The sequence below is a fragment of the Rosa chinensis genome, chromosome 2 (assembly GCF_002994745.2).
Source record: "Rosa chinensis cultivar Old Blush chromosome 2, RchiOBHm-V2, whole genome shotgun sequence".
In the NCBI taxonomy this organism is placed as follows: domain Eukaryota; kingdom Viridiplantae; phylum Streptophyta; class Magnoliopsida; order Rosales; family Rosaceae; genus Rosa; species Rosa chinensis.
The window spans coordinates 18,098,579-18,120,455 of NC_037089.1; the positions used below are offsets into that span (position 1 = coordinate 18,098,579).

General features: G+C 37.2%; 2 protein-coding genes across 25 annotated transcripts; both read right to left on the bottom strand.

Moving 5' to 3' along the window:
• Positions 1-2,973: 2,973 nt before the first annotated feature.
• On the bottom strand, positions 2,974-10,037 carry LOC112188104. Of its 24 annotated transcripts, none has more exons than XM_040514177.1 (12): positions 9,824-10,037; positions 9,307-9,360; positions 9,102-9,178; positions 8,201-8,340; positions 7,605-7,640; positions 7,461-7,498; positions 6,944-7,042; positions 6,213-6,575; positions 5,456-6,070; positions 4,710-5,321; positions 3,916-4,527; positions 2,974-3,769 (listed from the first exon to the last, which is right to left on the bottom strand). In XM_040514177.1, the coding sequence occupies exons 1-12, from the start codon at positions 9,929-9,931 to the stop codon at positions 3,116-3,118; spliced, it is 3,408 nt and encodes a 1,135-aa protein (XP_040370111.1). In that variant the 5' UTR covers positions 9,932-10,037; the 3' UTR covers positions 2,974-3,115. The 24 variants fall into 24 exon arrangements, with proteins under 24 accessions (XP_040370111.1, XP_040370110.1, XP_040370113.1 ...); XM_040514176.1 differs by having other exon boundaries at positions 8,201-8,343; XM_040514179.1 differs by having other exon boundaries at positions 9,165-9,178; positions 9,824-10,036.
• Positions 10,038-14,429: 4,392 nt separating this feature from the next.
• Positions 14,430-15,250, bottom strand: LOC112188682. Its single transcript, XM_024327851.2, has one exon. The coding sequence runs from the start codon at positions 15,207-15,209 to the stop codon at positions 14,604-14,606; it is 606 nt and encodes a 201-aa protein (XP_024183619.1). The 5' UTR covers positions 15,210-15,250; the 3' UTR covers positions 14,430-14,603.
• Positions 15,251-21,877: the final 6,627 nt, after the last annotated feature.

Sequence of the window (21,877 nt, forward strand, 5' to 3'; positions counted from 1 at the left end):
TGACCAGTAGCCAACCGACAACTCCGGTGACGGGAATCCGGCGACCGTTCATCGGAATCCCGAATCCTGCGACCCGACTAATGATCGGATTCCGACATCTGAATTTATTGCCCCCTAATAATACCCAGTAACCATATTATTGCCCCCCAATAACTATATTATTGCCCCCTAATAATCATATTATTGCATTCCAATAATCATATTATTGCCCCCCAATAATCATATTATTGCCCCCCAATAATCATATTATTGCCTCTCAGTAATCATACTATTACCCTCAATAGTCAAATTACTGCTCCCCAATAATAATATTACTGCCTTCCAATAAACATATTATTGGGGCAATAAACATGCACCCATTCTTCCGGCGACTCGACTCCAAGCCCAGTCACGACTTTCCATTTTTTTTTCTTTTTTTCTTTCATTCTTCTGCCCACAGTTTACCCAAAAAAAAAAAAAAGCTCTGGGCACCGGTCCGAGAAGATCCTTCTCCTCCTTCAAACCTCCTGTCAACATTGGTTCTTTGAAAGAGATCAGATCGCCGGTGCTTCGGAGCTCCGCCTCGCTCAGCCCAAACAAACGCTGACCTGCAGCGCCGTCGTGAGCTCACCGGAGCCTCCGTCGTGGAGTGAGCCACGGTCGGAGACGTTGGGTTTGAACGTTGGTTCGTCTTCCGAGATCAGATCACTGGTGCTTCGAAGCTCCGCCTCGCTCAGCCTAGACGAACGACGACCTGCAGCGCCGTCGCGAGCTCACCGGAGCCTCCTTAGTGGAGTGAGCTGGGGTCGGAGACGTCGGATTCGAAATCATTCTCGGGGGTAGGGGTAGAGAGAGAGTGAGAGAGGTGTGCATCGTTACTATAGATGTGCATCCGATCCAGAATTCTGTGTCGGATCTGCTGACATGGAGAGAGAGAGAGAGAGAGAGAGAGAGAGAGAGAGAGAGAGAGAGAGAGAGAGAGAGAAAATAGATTGAAGAGGGAGGGGGGGAGAGAGAGTTAATTAATAGGGGTAATACTGTCAAACACTGTTGGATTAGGTAAATGAGGTTAAAAACTCTTAGTGGAGTAAGTGGACAATTTTTTGGCTAAAATTGGGTAAGTGGTCACGAACCCTTTTATTTAATTGTTTTAAGTAAATTATAAAACTATATAGGCAATATAAGGAAATATTGGCAAAAAAAAATAATTGAATGTTATATTTGGTTGGAGGAGGTAAGAAGAGTATTTACTTATTTATTTAATTCATTTTTCTCTCTTTGTCCTTATTTGTCTTTTCATATAAGTTGACAAAGTCAATTACTAACTGAAAAAAATTGGAGGTCCAAATATCAAATTTGGAGGTCCAACTAGAACCACCCAAAGGAAAAAAAGTTTTGAATGTCCTATTGGGGGACAATAGATGTTTTTAAATTTATATAATCTCTTCATTTTTTTCTTTAATTAAAGTTTTATTTATCTAATTTTAGGAAGATTAGTTCCTATTCCGGCTACCGAAAGTTTTATTGGAGGGCAATAGAAGTCTATTGGGGGGCAATAGAGGTTTATTGCCCCTCTATTGGGGAGCAATAGACGTCTATTAGGGGACAATGGGGAGCAATAGACATCTATTGGGCCAATAAACCTTTCCAGCGACATATGAAATCTCCGACGACCTCTTTGGGGATCTCTAGCACAGTTTTCAGAAAATCCGGTGGGCGGCAGCCGGTGACGGGAATCTGGAAAAAGTTGGCCGAAATCCTAATCCGTCAATCGGCTCCGGCGAAGTCTCTTATGGTTTCTCTCTCTCTCTCTCTCTAAGTAACAAAGAGGTGAGGGTAAAATAGTATTAAAAAAAAAAAAAAAAAAAAACATTAATGGGATATTAGAGAAGACTTCCTTAGAGTGTTTTGGGTAAGAGGGAATTAAAAAAACTTAATGGGGTAAGTGGGAAAAAAATCCTTAGAAATGGGGTAAATGGACAAAAACCCTTTTCTTTTTGGTGTGAATACTCGGTCACCTAATATTAGGAGCGAAAATTAATACGATTATGAGGGAGGATTCAGTGCATCAACGTGTACTTGCACCGACATAAATGGATGGTTAGATTATATTAAATACACTCTTAGGTAATTAATAAAAATATTAATTATAAATATCAAGGGTTGAGATCATTTTATAAGTGTTGGGTCATTTGCACCGTCGGTGCATAGAATAATTTCCATACGAAATGAATCAATTCTTGATGTTAAATTCAGTGGTGGGTGAACGAGTATTCATTAGAATGAGGATTGCATTTCATTCTAATCATAGATTACTTAATTTTGATCGATTCACATTTAAGTGACGAAGTTAGAAATTTCTGTACCATTATTAGACCGTTAACGACATGAGATACGTTGAACACTCGCATACAATTGATCTATCGGCGAGCCTTACCAATTATTAAGTTTCGTGTATAACACATCAGAATGATAGTAACACTTGGTTTAAATGAACCAGATCAATGTCCATTAGCGTGACGTCACGCATGCTAAATATTTTCAAGAAATGTTGTTATTCTTGCAAGAATCAAATATAGAAAATGCAATTTCCCTAGTGTAAACCCTAAAATCCGTTTCTATGTTGGTAAACAAGCCGTTGACCCATTAGCACCTTCCGTTCTATAATCCTAAGCCATTACTACCTTTCGTTCTAAATTCTAATCCTCTTAGTGCAAAACATTTCAGTGCTTTTCGTGTTGCACTTAGTACTTGGTCTGGATGTACGCCTAAAGTTATGACACGACAAGCCATCAACAGGTCAACATGTTTCATCTTACACTCAGATCATCGATTCGAATTAAGAGTCCAGAATACTTTTGCTAAATACATAAACATTGCATTATTGGACCTAGTCATATACTACGACAAGGGGCTATCTATTTAGGATTCAGGACCAGGGAGTAGCAACAAAGTTTGGACTTTGGACATCAATACTGTGCTCCTGCCTAGTCGTGATGCACAAAAATTGTACCAGTGATATCTATCAGAATTTACAAAGTAAGTATGACAAATTGACAATGCTCAACAGTAGTCCAAGATGAGCGAAAATAATTTAGCAGATTTACTAGTTCAAATATAACCCACAATATACACCTTACTTCTTAGATGATTCATCAATGAGTTGCTTTACAAATTCCAATTTCTCTTCCTCATCCAAAGTAAGAAAAAAATCAGCATTCCAAGTATCAGCCATGAGTAGTCTTAATGCTTTCACTCGATCAGTAATAGAAAGCCCCAACTTTTTAAGCTCAGACCGTAACTGACCTGTTCTGTTATCTTTTGACTGCAGAGATTCATTGTTACCTTTGGATTGCTGAGATTCATTCTTATCTTTGGATAGAGACTCATTGACATCTTTTGGTTGCAGGGACTCATTTTTATCTTTCGACTGCAGATTTTCGATTAGTACTCGCATTTGCTCCTTTGAAGTTTGCATCATTCCCACAAATGACGCAGCAACTTTGTTTAACGAAGCACCTAAATCATCATCTTGTCTTCTGCTATTTCTTTGTGGGGAATGAGAATTATCTGCTTCTTTGTTTGTTGAGATGCGGTCAACAGACCTTGAGTTTGTGTCTTCCTCTATCCCCAAGTCACCTGACTCAACCTCATCACTATTAATCCCCTCTACTGCTTCAATATGAGCTTGAGATGCTTTTACATTTGTGGAGTCCACTCCAAATATATGAGCAAGTCTATCATAAAGTGGAAAATGTCTGTATCTCCACTTCCCCGCCTCCTTATGATGCTACAGTTCAGTAAACAAATGTTAATAGAATCTAAATTAACACAAATGTAAGATCAGAAGTAACACATAAGTTATCAATTGACACTAGCAAATTCCAAAAGTAAATACCATATTAGGCTAATTAGCATATGGAGTTCATATAATACCTGAACAAAGCCTTTCCATGATTCTTCACATTCAACCACCACACATTTTGTTCTATCATTCCACCCAAACCCACTGTTGAGTATGTCACACACTGTACTGAATCCCTTCTTCAATTTTTTAATTTTTGACTCAACGTGTGGGTAAGCTTTCAGTCCTGATGCTGGACATAAATTGCACAAAGTGTTTTCTATTAGTGTCAATGTACCAGATCTGAAAGTTTTATTATGGAAACGATGACCCTTTGCAACTAGATCCTCTAAGATGCTTAAAAGTGCATCCTCCTCCTCCTTGGTCCATTTACGCCTTCTCCTTTTTCTATTTGTCTCATTGATATGATGAATACCTCCCATATCATCTTCTCTTCCCTTACTTGGTAGTGAATGAGATTGATCTATGTCCTTGGTTGTTGAGACTTGTTCAACTGCCTTTGGACAAGCGTCTTTCAGTGTCCCAAAGTCAGTTGTATTAAACTCAACACAGTTCATCTCCTCAACCATTTCAGCTGGAGTTTGGGTTGTTTTTGCAATTGGGCAGCCCACTTCAAATATATAAATAAGTCTTTCAAAAAGTGGAAAAAATTTCCCCCTCCACTTATCTGCCTCCTTATGATGCTACAGGTTCAATAAACAAATATCAGCATGAATATAATCCAAACTTAAGATTAACAAGTAAAACATATGCAGTAAGTTGAGACATGAGAGTTAACTTATAGATCCTAAATAGCAATAAAATAGAATTAATCATATTAGATGTCTCAGTATGTCATAAAGTTAAGATTATCATACAGTCATACCTGAACAAATCTTTTCCATGTTTCACTGTCAACCTCCACACATTTCATCTCATTGTTCCAACTAAAGCCATCTGTGTTGAGCATGTCACATACAATACTGCATTCCTGTTTCAACTTTTTAATTTTTGACTCAACATGTGGGCTAGCTTTCAGTCCTGAGGCTGGACATAATTTGGATAAGGCATCTTCTATTAGAGTTGACGTACCAGGTTTGAAAGTACCCTTTTCGTAACGGTGACCCTTCGCAATTAGATCCTCTAGAATGCCTAAAAGTGCGTCTTCCTCCTCCTCGGTCCACGTACGTCTGCGCCTTCTTTTACTTGTCTCATCGATATGACTACTACCTCCTGTATCATCCTCTCTCCTCCTCTTTCTTTCTGAGGAATGAGAATGATCTGTTTGCTTGGTAATCAATTGGTCAACTGACCTTGGACAAGTGCCTTCCTCTATCCCAAAGTCAGTTGAATTAACCTCAAAACAGTTGATCTCCTCAGCTATCTCATCTTGTGCTTGGGTTGTTTTTACAGTTGCGCGGTCCACATCAAATATATGAGTAAGTCTGTCAAAAATTGGAAAATATTTTCCCCTCCACTTATCTGCCTCCCTATGAGTCTACAGGTTCAATAAATAGAGGTCATTTACAAGAAAAAGATATGCTACAAGTTGACACTTCACTCATACATCCTAAACATCAATAAAAAAAATAAATATAAGGCTTATAAGCAGTGAAATTAAGATTATCATACCTGAACATAGGATTTCCATGTTTCTCCATTGTCAACCTCCACACATTTCATCACATTATTCCAGCTAAACCCATTTCTGTTGAGCATGTCACTTACTATGCTGCATTTCCTTTTCCAGTTCTTAACTTTTGACTCAATATGTCTAGCTTTCAGCCCTGAGGCTAGACATAAATGACGCAAGGCATCTTCTATTTGAGCGAATGTACCAGATCTGAAAGTACCATTATCATAAAGAGGACCCTTTGCAACTAGATCCTCTAGAATGCCTAAAACTGCATCATCCTCCTCCTTGGTCCATAAATGTCTGCCATTCTTTTCATTTGTTTCATTGATTTGACTACTACCTCCGGAGTCATCATCTCTTCTCCTCTTACTTGGTGAGGAATGAGATTGATCTGTTTGCTTGTTAGTTGAGACTTGGTCAACTAACCTTGGAAAAGTGTCTTCCTCTATCTCAAAGTCAGTTGTACTAACATCCATACAATTCAACTCCTGATCTATATCAGCTGAAGTTCGAGACCCTTCTCCAAGTGCACAGTCCGCTTTGAATATATAACCAAGCCTGTCATAAAGCGGAAAAAATTTACCCCTCCACCCATCTGCCTCCTTGTGATGCTACAAATTTAATTAACAACCCTTAGTAATTTACTAATTATAATACAAATGTGAGTTCACAACTATGTATGTTAAATCCGACACTTCATTACCCGACTTTTGAATAAAGGGGCCATATTAAATGCTGAAGTTAATATCATACCTGAAGATACGCTTTCCATGTCTCTTCAGTATCAACCATCACACATTTCTTTTCATCATTCCATTCAAACCCAGTTTTGTTCACCATTTCATAAACTATACGGAACTGCTTCTTCAATATTTTCATTTTTGACTCAATGTGTGGTTTTGCTTTCAGGCCAGACTCTGGAAACAAATTGTGCAAGGCATTTTCTACTTGATTCAATGCTCCACTTTTGAAAGTACCATTATCATGACGATGATTCTTTGCAACTAGATCCTCTAGGATGCCTAAAAGTGCAGACTCCTCCTCTCTGGTCCATACCCGTCTACTCCCTTTTTTATTTGCCTCATTGAGTTGACTACTATCCATTCCTAAAATGTCCTGGTGGAGAACATCCGACCATTTAACCATAACAGTCAATAACAAAAACAAAAACAATAATAATGAATAATATTTATAATACAACAAGATAATTATTAATACTAATTATATTGGATTTCAAATATGATTGCTAGATCTTTAGTTTCAGCATGACATGAAACATTCTTCTTTCCTTCGTGGTCTAACTGATAAAAACCAGTAGTATGGTTTGAGAAGTGAAATCATTAGGTCTAATTAAGATATTTTTTTCTGTTTTGCTGAAATCAAATCCTAACACGTCTTTTTTTTTTCCCTCAAAGTTTAATTTCTAATTGTTTTTAGCTGTCTCATGAGTACTTGCCTACTCATCTCTAACATTTCATGTGTACCCTATCCAGCTGAGAAGTAAATTCCCGATCATCAATGACTTGCTTTCTTAATTTTGAAGGAATTTGAATCTTGACAAATTTTCCCAAGGCAACAGTGTCCTAATAATTACAGAACCCAGAATTAGCACACCATCAAGGAAATGACCATATAAACAAACTCAATAAGATATTTACGACCTACATAAGGGAGCATTTATAATCAGTGAGCAAGCATATGCAGTTTCTCGTTGACAAAGAACAAATGGATACAAAAAGTAAATTAGTCATCCAGACAAGCAATAAAAGCCCAATATATAGCTGAGGAAAATGTATCCATGCGTTTGTTGTCTTTCATTATCTTTTTCAATTAGTAAGGCTCAAGAACCACGGCTATAAGCGACGTCACCAGATTTCTGTGTAAAATCCTATGGAAAAAGGAATCAGGCCAGAAAATGGAAAAAATATATATATATATATATATATATATATATATATATATATATGCAAAGTAGTATATTCAGTCTAATAGATGCCAGACCTCACCACAGTCATTCTTTCGCTTCTTCCCTTCTGCCACTGCAATAAATGTTAATATTAGCATGCTAAGAGAGACCTGGTTTCTTTTCACAGGCATATTTATTGAGAATAAATCAAAGCTAAGGAATCAGAAAATTTGTTGTACCATTGTTCTTCTGCTCCTCTTTCTCCATTTTTGCATCTAGAAAATGAACAGACAGAAACTATTATCAACATAGCAACAGAAAGAAGCAGTGCTAACAAGTTGCCAAAGGCCTGCCAAAATGTTAAGGAAAACTGTGATCCTACATTCTAGATTTGGCTGGCCACATGAAGGCCAGCAGCCCTTGCTGCCTAAAAAGTCTGTGCCACTGCTGGTCCTCTTTGCTTTATTTTATTCTTATATTAGACCTTTTCATTGATTTTCAGTAAGAGTAGAATTATCATCATGATTCGGTCGGGAAACTAACTTTTTGGGTGTAAACATTAACAAAGCAAACAACAATGGTTAAGAAAGTGTAACTACTTGCATCATGACAGAAAGACAGAAACGGAGCGATTCTTGTCTTTAAAAAATTAATGCGTTTGATAATTCCCCACTTGCCAAGAGAAAACAAAATTTCCTGTTGGAAAATTTAAGTTCATACCAAATATGATCACCTCCTAGTGTACAAATACAACAAAGAAGCATGTGTAGACGAACAAAACTGCTATTGGAACATTTGAGGAACTAATGCTAAAATAAAATGGGGCAAAGCTAACCAGTAGAGCTTTTTGGCTTCATTTGAGTCAAACGTCCAGACTTTGTAATTATGTCCTGTTTCTTGTTAAGAGCCTGTTGCTTCTTTATATTCTCTTCATTATGTTTCAACAGGCGATCCACACCTACCCATTCGTCCCAACTGCTGGAAAGATATCCAAGCCATAGTAATGATTACTGTAACCCTTTAAGAAAAGGGAAAACCATTTCAACAGAAGAGTATGAATCCCAATTTACTCTTCATAGACAAAATATATAATATAGGAATGACTTTTAAGGAACGCTTTGTAAGGGAAAAGAGTGTACTTTATCTTTAAAATTAGAAAAGAGAGGCCTCGCTTTAAATTTTATTCAGGTGAAACCGCTTAGTATGTTGAAAACTATGAAATGGAGTATGATGTGAGCTAATATAATTACCATCAAACACAAATTTTCAAAGGACACCTGAAACTATATTTCATGTAAAAAGAGAAAGAACACAGCTTCTATTTTGTTATGGCAGTTCTCTTCTGTCCTGGTCAAGGAATCCTAGATTTTATGTACAACGACAAGAAGACTTGAACAACTGGACCAGAGGGAACCATCTACTTGTGTGCTATTTCATGATCTAAACCTGTAGAGACTTAGCTTTTGAAGTCAAGAGCTTAATATTTACTCCCATGCATATTGCCATTATAAAAGACAGATAAGCAATACAAAGGAATGCTTATATATGAGTTATAGTATCCTTGATTGAAACTACATCCAAATAACCCAACAGCTCAGTAGCTGCAATCCAACTGCAGATATCAAGCATACCGCCAGAAAACTTATCCTAATTACATTTCTGTGTGAGATCAAGTGAGTGTTTTGTGTGTGTGTGTGAGAGAGAGAGAGAGAGAGCTCTGATTCAGCATTGTTTACCTCGTTAACTCTGAATTATAAGCTTTGAAAAAACAATAAGGTGGGATAGAAAAGGAAACATACACTTTATTCCAACCCTGCAAAACACCAAATGAAGCAACAATCAAATACCACAATCAGATTCAAATATCACAATCAGATACTACTTTGCTTAATGCATTCATATTACTATGAATTACTTTCGAGTAATTTCCCGGCGACTTACAAGATAGTGAACAAAGTATTTCCATTCGTTTTTCCTCAGCTCCGCCTTTTGAACCTACAATGTAATTGCTTAACTCGATTAGATCAAAATCGAAACAAAAACTCTTCTTCAGCTTACTGCAGAGTTCAGAACTATAGTGAATCAAATTAAGAACCAAACTATAGTGCATCTGCTTGGTGCCCAAGTGCTAGAGATAGCATCACTACTAGAAAGGTACAAAAATATCTAGAAGAAAATACCAGCTATATTCTTAAATCAGAACTACAGTGAATCAAATTAGATTGAGGAATGCAAATTGAAACCTGAAATTGGAGTACTATCTAATGATTAGAAGATACAATTCCCGATTAGAGGTTACAATTCCAAATCAAATCGATCAAATCCTGCCCTAAAATAAGATTATAAACCATGATAATGGAGCTCAATTCAATTTTGAAGCAATGAGAGGGAGTTTGGAAAAGAAAAGTTAGGCAGTTATATAGAAGAAAATGGAGGTTGGAGAAGAGAAAGGAGATGCCTTGGCTTCGTAGATGCGAGTGTTGTGGAAGGCGAGGACCTTCTCGCCTTCGGAGAAGACCGGAGCGTCGCCGTCGGAGGCCGAGTCGTCCGTCGACGAGTTCCCCATTTTTTTGTAGACGTATTGTTGACCGCGGGAGATAGGATCCGATTTGTCATTCCAATACCCGTCGTTCACATGGTGAAATTCCAACTCTAACCTTGAGTGTGGATTTGTATTTTGACAAAAACATTGTGAATATCATTATTTAGTGTTTACCTTTTCGATATTACACTTTTAGTTGGAGAAGGTGATCACTATTATTTTCTGTAAAATTAAAAAAATAATTTAAAAGTGACTGATATTTAAAACAAAAAAACAGTGGTTGGCTCTGCGTTTTTTGAAGAAGAGAGAAACCGTCGTTTTCGAAGAGAAGCACCAGTTCTGTTCTCATGTTCCGTCCAGCGGCACGTCTTCGGGACGTCGTCGTTGGACGGGTAGGTTTAGATTCTCAGTCCGCTGGTGAAGGTCCAAAGCGGAGTACGGGCCAAGACGAGAAGGATCGTTGGCGGGAGTTATCAATACGTAAGTGCAGAGATCGACAAACAGTCTACAACCACCGGCTTGGGCCAACAAGTGGAGGCCTGAGGGAGGGCGAGTTCCTCATTCGAGGCTGCAATCCGGACCTGGCAGCACTTTGAACTTGTTACAAATGGTGATCCGGCAACGGTTGTTGAGCGTGAATGTTTCAACGGCGCTGCTTGGACGTGTGTGTGTGTGTGTGTGTGTGTCGGCGGTGGCGAGGATCAAGCGTGTTGTGTTCTGGCCACTGGTTCCAGTCGAGATTCTATGGCGTCGTGGTTCATTGGTTGTTGTGCTGCCATTCCGACCGGGAAAGGTGGACGGTCCCGCGCAACACGGTCGTGGGCTTCTCCAGGGTGGTGGGCCTATCCAGAATCGTGGGCCTGTCTTCATTCCTTGGGCCTCTACTAGTGGGCTTATAGTAAATATCATTTAGTTTTGATATTATGTATCAGGTTTAGGTGTAGTTTCTCTACAATAAATCCCCTGCCAAGATCATGTGGGCTTGGTACCAAGCTACATACTCATTATGCTTTGTTTGTCCTAGGCAACAGATCTTGAATTGGGTGTAACCTCCTAGTGGTAGGATGAAACGTCGTGTCACGGATTTATTTCTGATTGTCAGCATATTGGGAAAGATTTTTTATTGGTTTTATGGCATTGCTTTAACTTTTCGATATGCCACCACTATTGTAAAGCAAATAAAGTAGTCCATATGACACTCTTTGCTACTAGGTGCATGTTCGAATACATTGTAGTTGGTAGTCGTCTTTCTTGCCCTACTGCGTCTCTCTCTCTCTCTCATTGTCATTTGTCATTTTATAGAGGTTGTTTACGGCATTGTATGTGTGAACTCTTTCCAGGAAATATTTAACGTTTATAATTTTCTGGAAGTTAGATAGCTTATGTTTCCTTTTTCTTTAATCAATGAAATAAAATGACTCTTTCTCCCCCTGTCAAATCTTCTTTAAACCATCATTCCTGCTAAAAGTTCCATATTTTTTTGTTTCCTTATATTATATCAATTTCATAGCTGAAACTCTTTTTTCATAAGAAACCTATTTCCATTAATTGATGCACGATCAGTCACAAAGTCAAATTCAGAAAATTTTGACAACAACATAGATAACGTTTGCCGATGTATATTTTAGGGTTTATGTTGGAGAAGAAAGTTTTCTCTAAGTTAAAGACTACTACTGTACGTAGAGGTAAAAAAAAAAATGCTGGAGAAAAATGAGCAGCTAGTGGAACGAGTAGGGTCTGAAGCAGCAATCAAGAACCTAGGGGTAGCCCCCTTTGCGTAGGGTGGTCCTATGATTTGAATAAATTAGAGTTAGATCTTGAATTGTTTGGTGATAATCCTAGTAATGTCAGGTTAATTTTTTTTTAAGGTTGTCACTCGGTCAGTTCGAATCGGTTATAGATATCACCAACTTCAAAACCAAAGCGTTCGGTTTCAAAATTGAGCTACCAATTACCAACCAAAATTTTCAGTTTTTTATCATTACTACCAAATTCGGTATTTTGGTTTTCGGTATTACTAACTTTAGAACAACTAATTCTTTGTAATTAAAATTATAATGAACAAAACTAGGTTCTTCAATTTTATAGTCGTAAACTTTGTACTCATCTCCTAATTATAGCTTTTTTTTGTATATATGACATCAAGTTTGAGTCATTTTTAATAAAACTAGGTTATTTAACCATCTTTGACTATATTACTTAAAATACATGTACTATTAATGTAGTAATGTTCATACTATTATGAAATTTTTTTTGTTTATTTCTTGATATACATGTATGTGTATTGAAAACCATAGTATATAAAGCTAATATTTAGATAATCGGTATTTACCAAAACCAAACCAACTTTTTCGGTAATTTTCTATTTCGGTTTTATCGGTCTCGGTTACCAAAAAGTCAGTTTACCAAACATAAAACATCGGTTGGTATTTGGTCGGTTTGGTAATTACCAAACCAAGTGGCAGCCCTAGGTGGGTTAGATCTTGAGTTCAAATTCTTATGCGAGTTTTGAGTTCCAACTCCCGCTGCCTTGGACAACGAGGGTTGTCAGCGCATGACCGTGAGTGACCTTATTGCAATTACTGGTGTTAGACGTTCGACACCGACGACTATGCCAATAAGTTAAGATAGTTGGTTCCTTTCACCCCTTTTTGGTTAAACTTTGAACTTTCTCTAGCTCTAGCTTCACAGACCAGTGTCATAATGGTTTGTCCTACAAGGAAACAGAATTTGGGATGCCCAGTTGGTAGTAAGAACAAGGCTAAGAATGACAAGTTGCTGTCCAAGAAGCTGAAGCTTTCGAAAGACTCCAAGCTTCCCAAGAAGCAGAAGAAGATGCTGGAGAAAAATGAGCAGCTGGTGGAATGAGTAGGGTCTGAAGCAGCAATCAAGAACCTAGGGGTAGCCCCCTTTGCGTAGGGTGGTCCTATGATTTGAATAAATTAGAGTTAGATCTTGAATTGTTTGGTGATAATCCTAGTAATGTCAGGTTAATTTTTTTTTAAGGCTGTCACTCGGTCGGTTCGAATCGGTTATAGGTATCACCAACTTCAAAACCAAAGCTTTCGGTTTCAAAATTGAGCTACCAATTACCAACCAAAATTTTCGGTTTTTTATCATTACTACCAAATTCGGTATTTTGGTTTTCGGTATTGCCAACTTTAGAACAACTAATTCTTTGTAATTAAAATTATAATGAACAAAACTAGGTTCTTCAATTTTATAGTCGTAAACTTTGTACTCATCTCCTAATTATAGCTTTCTTTTGTATATATGACATCAAGTTTGAGTCATTTTTAATAAAACTAGGTTATTTAACCATCTTTGACTAGATTACTTAAAATACATGTACTATTAATGTAGTAATGTTCATACTATTATGAAATTTTTTATGTTTATTTCTTGATATACATGTATGTGTATTGAAAACCATAGTATATAAAGCTAATATTTAGATAATCGGTATATTCGGTATTTACCAAAACCAAACCAACTTTTTCGGTAATTTTCAATTTCGGCTTTATCGGTCTCAGTTACCAAAAAGTCGGTTTACCAAACTTAAAACATCGGTTGGTATTTGGTCGGTTTGGTAATTACCAAACCAAGTGGCAGCCCTAGGTGGGTTAGATCTTGAGTTCAAATTCTTATGCGAGTTTTGAGTTCCAACTCCCGCTGCCTTGGACAACGAGGGTTGTCAGCGCATGACCGTGAGTGACCTTATTGCAATTACTGGTGTTAGACATTCGGCACCGACGACCATGCCAAGAAGTCAAGATAGTTGGTTCCTTTCACCCCTTTTTGGTTAAACTTTGAACTTTCTCTAGCTCTAGCTTCACAGACCAGTGTCATAATAGTTTGTCCTACAAGGAAACAGAATTTGGGATGCCCAGTTGGTAGTAAGAACAAGGCTAAGAATGACAAGTTGCTGTCCAAGAAGCTGAAGCTTTCGAAAGACTCCAAGCTTCCCAAGAAGCAAAAGAAGATGCTGGAGAAAAATGAGCAGCTGGTGGAACGAGTAGGGTCTGTAGCAGCAATCAAGAACCTAGGGGTAGCCCCCTTTGCGTAGGGTGGTCCTATGATTTGAATAAATTAGAGTTAGATCTTGAATTGTTTGGTGATAATCCTAGTAATGTCAGGTTATTTTTTTTTTTTTTGGAGCTTTCTATCTAGGGTAGCTTTAGGGCTACTTAGACAATGAAAGAATTTTGTCGTGCTCTCCATGCATGGTCATTGTGTACTATTGCCTATTTTTACATTTAATGGATTGACACCCAACTTTGTTGAAAAAAAAATAAATTCAAATTCTCATGCAATTATCGAATATATAAACGACATAAGCTCGTGTTTGAATTGTTACTATGAGTAGGGAAAATTTATAATTGTGGTGATTAAAAGTATTCATCGCGATATAAACACTCATGTTTGAATCTCACAGAATATTTTCCTCAAATTTACATAAAAAGTGGTTAGTTACCTTTATTTTTACAAAAACTAAAAAATAAAAACTGAGAAAGAAACGAAATAAATAAAGTATATGATTATTAATAGATCTGGAAGATACAGAATGTGTAAATTAACGAAAAAGAATGAAAATATAAATAAAGAATTTTTAGTCTATGTAAATAAGGAAATAGTCGTTGAGCCTACTAGTTAGGCTAGGTTCCGAACTCCTTTTCAAAAAAGAACAATGCAATAGTCATTGATGTATGTTGTCTGTAAATTTGTTTCCTGTACCGGGACTTGGGCCTGAGTTCTTAGTTTCTCCCAAGGTCTCAACATTTGTAAATTTATTTCCTGTACCAGGACTTGGGCCATCCTTAATCCCTCCGAGAATATCTACATTCGTAAATGAGTTTCCTGTACCAGGGCTTGGGCCGTCCTTAATCCCAGCAAGTATATCTACATTCGTAAATGAGTTTTCTGTATCACGGCTGGGGCCAGTATCCTTAATCGCATCGTTGGTCTCAACATTAGTAAATTTGTGTCCCGTACCAGAGCTTGAGCCGGAATCTTTAACCCCTCTGAGTGTCTCAACATTTGTGACTTTGTTTCCAGTACCAGGGCTAGGGCCGGACACCTTTCTTCCTCCAAGGGTCCGTTGGTCAGTGAATTTGTTCCCTTGACCAGGGCTAGGACCTGACTCCTTGATCGATCCAAGACATAAGCCGTCAAAGAAAACCCCAATTGCTCCGCGACACAAGTTGGGGGGCTTCATAATATCAAAACGTTGAGCACTTGCTGCAAAAAATGTGGAGTCGTGCAAAAGAAGAACCAAAAGGAAACCAAGGCATTTAGTTGTCATCTTGGAGAGAAAGAGGTTAGGTAAAGAGCGCTGCAGTTCTATGTATTTATGTTTGTGATGATTTTAGTTTGGCCGGTGTATCCTATTTATAAGGTTTGGTACTTGACAAGCAAGTAAGACTATAGTATAGATGAGGCTTCTTTGACTAGGATTTTGTGTGTGGAAAATACCATGTACGTTTCAACCAAACGTGACACATCCAATCTTCACGGCATGCTATACATGCATGTGTAGGAATTAGGAAGCACGACGGGTGGTTCGTAGTCACTAGGTAACATGGAAAAATGGACATAAAACATAGAAGATTGGGAGTCCAAGTTAGGAGGTGTGGAAAAAATAGTACTTTGATGCAGAATGGGATTGAATAAGTTGAATGTTTAGGCCTTACCTGGCTGCAAATAGCCATCGGAAAGTTCTTTCAGCCTGGCGACCAAAGACGAAGACAGTCAAACACCATTTGCTACCTTTGAATTCCAATATAGAAGGGTAATGTGACTTGATTATTGAAACTATTTTTTATTATTTATTTTTGGGTTTTATGACCAGTCAATTTTCATTAGAGCAATATATTGAGAAATAGCCACCATAATAGATTCATGAAGTGTTTTGATACACTTGTGCATGACAATACATCACACGTGGATTGATACAATGTTTAGTCATAGGAAAATTTAAAAAGTCATATTATCGTATGATTTTCTAAGAATTTTGTTGTTGATTAACATGTAGTCTAATGATAATAACTTTTCTGCAACAAAATATTGACAAAGATCTCAAGTTTGACTCTCTACTCATCCCGCCATCCGTTCATGAAGAAAAAAATATGTGGTTGTTGATTTGTATTTGACTGGTGTTCCTAAAAATATAGAGGGTGATTTTTCTCCCAAACTATTGTGTTTTTTTTTCTACCAATTTGGGTATGCAAGTGCCAAGTTTCTATTGTTAGGTTATTCCTATGTCATGTGGGGTATATTTTATAATTTCTTTCAATTTCTTGTCAAATACAAGATGTGAATTGTAATTGTGGCGCCTTATATGACTAGCAAGAGAAAGCATCACAAATTCAAAATTTTGTAATTCTTTTTTTGTTGTGACATAACTTTCACTTCCAGTTGTTTTTTGATCCCGTTTGGTTGTGGCTAAGGTCGCCAAGTGATAAAGAAGGTATTGGTGCAAAAAAAAAAAAAATTATTAGAAGAATTATGCACTCGTAGTTGAAATTTCTTATCTTACTAATTAATTATTAATTATATGCTAGAAGTTGTGTATTGACTTCTAAAATTGTTAATGTAGGTGCTTGTTTTACTCATATAATGGGCAAGACTTTTCATGATGAATAAAAACTAACACGAAATTCACTAATGGTGTATAGTAATGACGAATGAGGTTATTGAGGTAAAATATGATCCATCCACCTTAGTCTTTGTTATTGACAGGGCGCTAATAATTTGTATTGACGAGGCTTCTCTAGTGAGCGATTTTTTTTTTGGTCATTTTAAAGGATTACTTATTAGACCAACTTTTTTGTCATATATCAGTATCTCCATTATTCAGCTTTTAGGTCTCTATAAGTAGATCAATTATGCAAATTTTCAGACAAACTGATGATCGTTTGGGTATCCATAACTATGATTTACAGTTATAAACATGAAAAATATAGGTTGGACATATTTGGTTCATTCATTGATTTAATCTAGTTAAATACTTTAGTAATCATCAATTTGACTGAAAATTTGCAGAAATGATCTACACATTGGGACATAAAAACTGAATAATCGAGATGCTAAAATGCGATTGAAGAGTGGGTTCCACAAAGAATTAATGACTAAAAAAAGAGATCTTTCTTTATATATATATACTAGCCCCTTAACATGTGCGGACCTTAAGCACATGTCAATTGGCTTTTATTTTTTTAAATTAAAAAAGTTACAGCAATTTTTCTCCTAATTTTAAGGAAGCTTCTTTTTTTTTCATGGGAGGTATTGCAAGTTTTTCAAATATGATATAGTATATTGACTATCTTATCCTCATATAGAAATAATTTATTTATTAATATTTATATTATGTGAGGGCATATATGGTAGTTCAAAAATTTAACCATTCTCTGAAGAATTGGCTTAATATATATATATATATATATATATATATATATGTACACACACACACACACACATATATACATATTTTATACAGAGCGGAGCTCCGCTTTGAAATTAACATGTGAAGTTCGAGTTTTCGGTCACTTTTCGGTCGCATATCCACATCTCGATCGTTCAGTTTTTAGATACTAATGTATAGATCATCTTTGCAAATTTTCAGCCAAATTGATGATCATTAAGGTATCTAACTCACTTAAACCAATGGACGGACTGAATCTGTCAACCTGAACCTTATTAGCTTTAAAGCAGTTATCAATGCCTTAACGATCATCAATTTAGCTGAAAATTTGCAGAGATGATCTATACACTAGTACCTAAAAACTGAACGGTTGAGATATGGAAATGTGACCGAAAACTCTAACTTCACATGTTAATTTCAAAGTGGAGCTCCGCTCTGGATAAGATCTGTATATATATGTGTGTGTGTGTGTATATATATATATATATATATATATATATATAGAGAGAGAGAGAGAGAGAGAGAGAGAGAGAGAGAGAGAGAGAGAGAGAGAGAGAGAGAGAGAGAGAGAGAGAGAGGACATCCTTACTTTAAGAATGTAAGGATTTTCACTATTTTACACTAGTATGTGACCTAATTTAATGATCTCAAGAGAGAGAGAGAGAGGACATCCTTACTTTAAGAATGTAAGGATTTTCACTATTTTACACTAGTATGTGACCTAATTTAATGATCTCAACCGTTGATCCTTTATATCACTATGCAAGATTTGTGTCTATAAAAAATCAACCAAATCCATAATCATTTGTCCATTCAAAATTGTGTAAACAAATGTGGTCTGTTAGATAAAATTAAAATGAATGTGCTAATCAAATGGTTAAACATTTTTTTATTTGGCTAATTTTTTGTAGGATTCATATGTGTGTATGTAACTAAAGGATAAATAGTTTATAGAAAAATTTCAGTTTAGTACCCTGTGGTTTACCCTCGACATCATGTCAGTCCCTGTCCTTCTAATTTCATTAGCAACACCCCTGAGGTTTCAATTTCGAGTAGACGTGACCAAAATTTTACAGGCCATCCAAAATTGACGTCAAGTGCTGACCTGGCTCTAACAAGCCCAATGAGAAGGCCCACACGAAGAGGTAAATTCGACAATTGACAAATCTTGCCTCCAAAAACCCAGAATTTGACAAAACCTAATTCTTTCATTCTTTCAATTCAAACATATTGAAAGACATGAAAATATCCTGACTTGTAATAACACAATGAAACAAGAACAAGTAGCAATTGAATTAAAACCTGATACATAGATAAAACATCAACATCATCAATTGTATTCCACAATAGCATACCTAAACAAGTTAGATGTACGTCTTACATCCATCACCCAAAAAAAATTTCAACTGGGATCTACAGATTGCAGTTTTAGTAGACCTAATCATCTTATCAAAAGAGATTAGGTCCAGCAACCTTGTACCACAACACAAGGTTGCACAAGTGATTGAAACACGAATCATCATCAATATCCCTAAACAAAAATTGATTATCCGAAAGGTAAACTAAGGCCTGCTAATCTGAGATGCCTGGACTCTATTTTTCACTTTCTCTAAGCCTCTTTAATGATCTAGTGGATGTTGTAGAGGCTCTAGATCTTGAAACAGGAGTTGTACCTTTTGCAGCAGTTGCTTTCGAGCTTGAAGCAGCTGCAGCTCTTGCATTTGCAGAATAAGTAGCTCTTGCATTTGTAGGAGCAACTCTTGCATTTGTAGGAGTAGCTCTTGCATTTGTAGGTTTGTAGGAGCAGCTCTTACATTTTTAGGAGCATCTCTAGCTGTGGCAACCTTCCTCTCATCCCTTTTTTTTCTACAATCACATAACACACACTAACTTAGCTCATAATTAAGTGGACCATAGAAACCATCAGATTTTGATTGATTAGCTAACCTTCAGTTTTTCTGTCCTTTCTTTTGCCTTTTGCCTTTTGCCTTAACTCATTCTTTGTCTTGGGAGCCTTTTTCTTACCAGTACAGTACAATAAATCAAGAAACAAAATCAGCATTGTATTATTCCAAAAAATGGTTATGTAGTAAAACACAACTTTTGAATACGAAAAATAAAGTTTCAAACCTGATTTGCAGATGTTCCTGCCTCTTCATTGTTCCTCTTCCTCTTGTTCGGATTGGTTTGTATTGGCTTGGGAGGTAAGTGCCTATGACATGATCTCTCATTGTGGCCAACCATACCACAATTACCACACCTCAAACTTCTCTGAACTTTGCCAAGCTTGGAACCTCCATTTTCAGCCCTCTCCGATGCATCCTTGATCCTTGCTGTCTTTGGCCTTCTTGGCTGTCTTGTGTACTGGGGGAGGTAGGATCGTAGGTTCTTCAGAAGTGGACCACAACTCCATGCCATTAACAGGCTTGATGGTATGGCTGTAAGTGGCCATATATGTCTTTTTCAAGTGGCAATCATCCACAGTCATCCGGGTTTAACCTCATGAAGTTAATTGCAGCAACACCATGTTTACATGTTATATCACTGAAGTCCCATCTCCAACATGCACAAGTTCTCCTTTCAAGATCAACAACAAGCTTACCTCCTCCAAAGCTTTCCACTTCAATTTGTGGACCTTTGGAACCATGTGGGATACAATCGGTGGCAGCTTTGACTTTTTTTTTTTTTTTTTTTTCAAAATCCCTTGAGGTTTAGGGCAGATGGTACCCTCATACTTCATCATCTTTTCCTTCCTTAACTTAATCCTCTTCATGAGTTTAACCCTCATCTCCTCAAAGCTTGACACAACTAGCTTGGCTCTTGCACCTAATATGAATGCGTTAAAGCTCTCACACAAATTGTTTAGAAGAATATCACACTTAATGTGAGTCTTGAAGTGTGCTCTACACCAGTGAAGGGGAAGCCTTTTTGGATCTACATGCAAGACAAACACATGTATTAATCCAAATGGGGCAGAAATTAACTTAGTGAACATTGAAAAAAAAAAAACAACAACAAAAAGAAACAATAATAGTACTAACATGTCAGCCATTCATACGGTCTAGGGTCCATTTGTTTGATCAGAACCATTTCCTTGTGAAAATACGCCAATCTGGTTGACTTTGCTATGGCCCAGAGTTGGTCCTTCATGGCTTCAGGAAATAACTTAGTAAAATTTGTCAAGAGGTGTTTCACATAGAATCGATGGTCTGCAAGGGGGATAATGGACTCAGAGGCTGGTAAGAGGCCTTTTTGCTTGTCACTGATAAAAGTCCATCCAACTCCCTCATGCTTTATGTCCAAGTCCTTGACCAGCAACTCTAAGAACCATTTCCAAGAGTCTGTGCTCTCCATCTCAACTTGGGCATATGCAATTACCTAGGTGGTGTTATTTGCATCAATTCCTACTACAGTTAGGAGCTGTCCACCATGAGGACTCTTTAGATAGCAACCATCCAGCCCTATTACTGATATGCATCCAGCTTTAAAACCAGTCTTCAATGCCCCGAGACAGATGTACATCTTTTTGCATGATTGAAATCACACTTTATGTCCACTGTGGTTTCAAGGTCAACTCTTTTAAGTTCTTCTCCATAATCCCTCACTCTTTTATAATGCTCCATGATGGACCGTTCAAGCTGCTTCAAGTCTGCCCTCTTTGCTCTATAGGCCTGCTGTACGGAAACCTTTGCCTTTACACCCGCTGACATTGTCTGTGCAAGCGATTTTGATCAATAAATAACAGGACAGATTTGGAACATAATCATTCCAAATAGTTAAATAACAGAATCATGAAAAGAAAGGTAGTTACCAGGATTCCAATCAGGATTTAGCTTGATCTGATCCACAAACTTTTTAGTTAGGTCAGGTGCCTTGACCATAGAGTTGACATGAACCCTAGAACATGTATGCTTTGCATGATATGTCTTCACCATCAGCGTTGACTCGTGCTACATTTTGCTGGCATACAACTCAACGGGCAGTTGTCCGCTTTACAAATCACTCTAACCCTCTTTCTGTCACTCTTCAAAAAGACGCATTCCCATCCTCCCATTATTGCCTTTTCTCTTAAAGCAGCTCTCAAGATCTTTACTGATGCAAACTTTAATCCAACTTAAATTGTGGGTCCTTCATGTCCGTCTTGAGATTAAACTCCAGAAAGTCATCCCCTATCTCACCATCAGAGTCTGCCTCATGTCCTAGTACTTCCTCATCGGACTCAACAACTTTAAACATATCTTTATTTTCCTTTGCCACGAAGTCTTCATCAACACTACTTCCAACAGCAGCTTTTACTTTCGTACTTGGTCCGATACTCTCATCAAAGACATCAAATTCATCCTCCATATCCCCCACCCAATCGTCATCCTAATAGGAGCATTTTAATGCAATATTTTAATAGTTATCTCCCCATATTTTGCTTAGTTATTTCCTTTACTTAGTCATTTTTAATTTAGTTTCTATTTTCTAGGTACATAGGAGAAAAGTGGTAAAAAAATAGCAGAAATGAGTGTAAATGAAAGATAAGTCATTTTAGAAACTTTCCTCTT

What these genes read in the sequence shown, in the direction of transcription:
- LOC112188104 (XM_040514176.1), bottom strand. Translation starts at nt 9,931, where the DNA reads ATGGGGAACTCGTCGACGGACGACTCGGCCTCCGACGGCGACGCTCCG. An exon ending in TATAATTCAGAGTTAACGAG is followed by an intron (nt 8,344 to 9,101) that starts GTAAACAATGCT and finishes ATATCTTTCCAG; the next exon opens with CAGTTGGGACGAATGGGTAG. An exon ending in TTACTTCTCAGCTGGATAGG is followed by an intron (nt 6,576 to 6,943) that starts GTACACATGAAA and finishes GTTCTCCACCAG; the next exon opens with GACATTTTAGGAATGGATAG.
- LOC112188682 (XM_024327851.2), bottom strand. Translation starts at nt 15,209, where the DNA reads ATGACAACTAAATGCCTTGGTTTCCTTTTGGTTCTTCTTTTGCACGAC.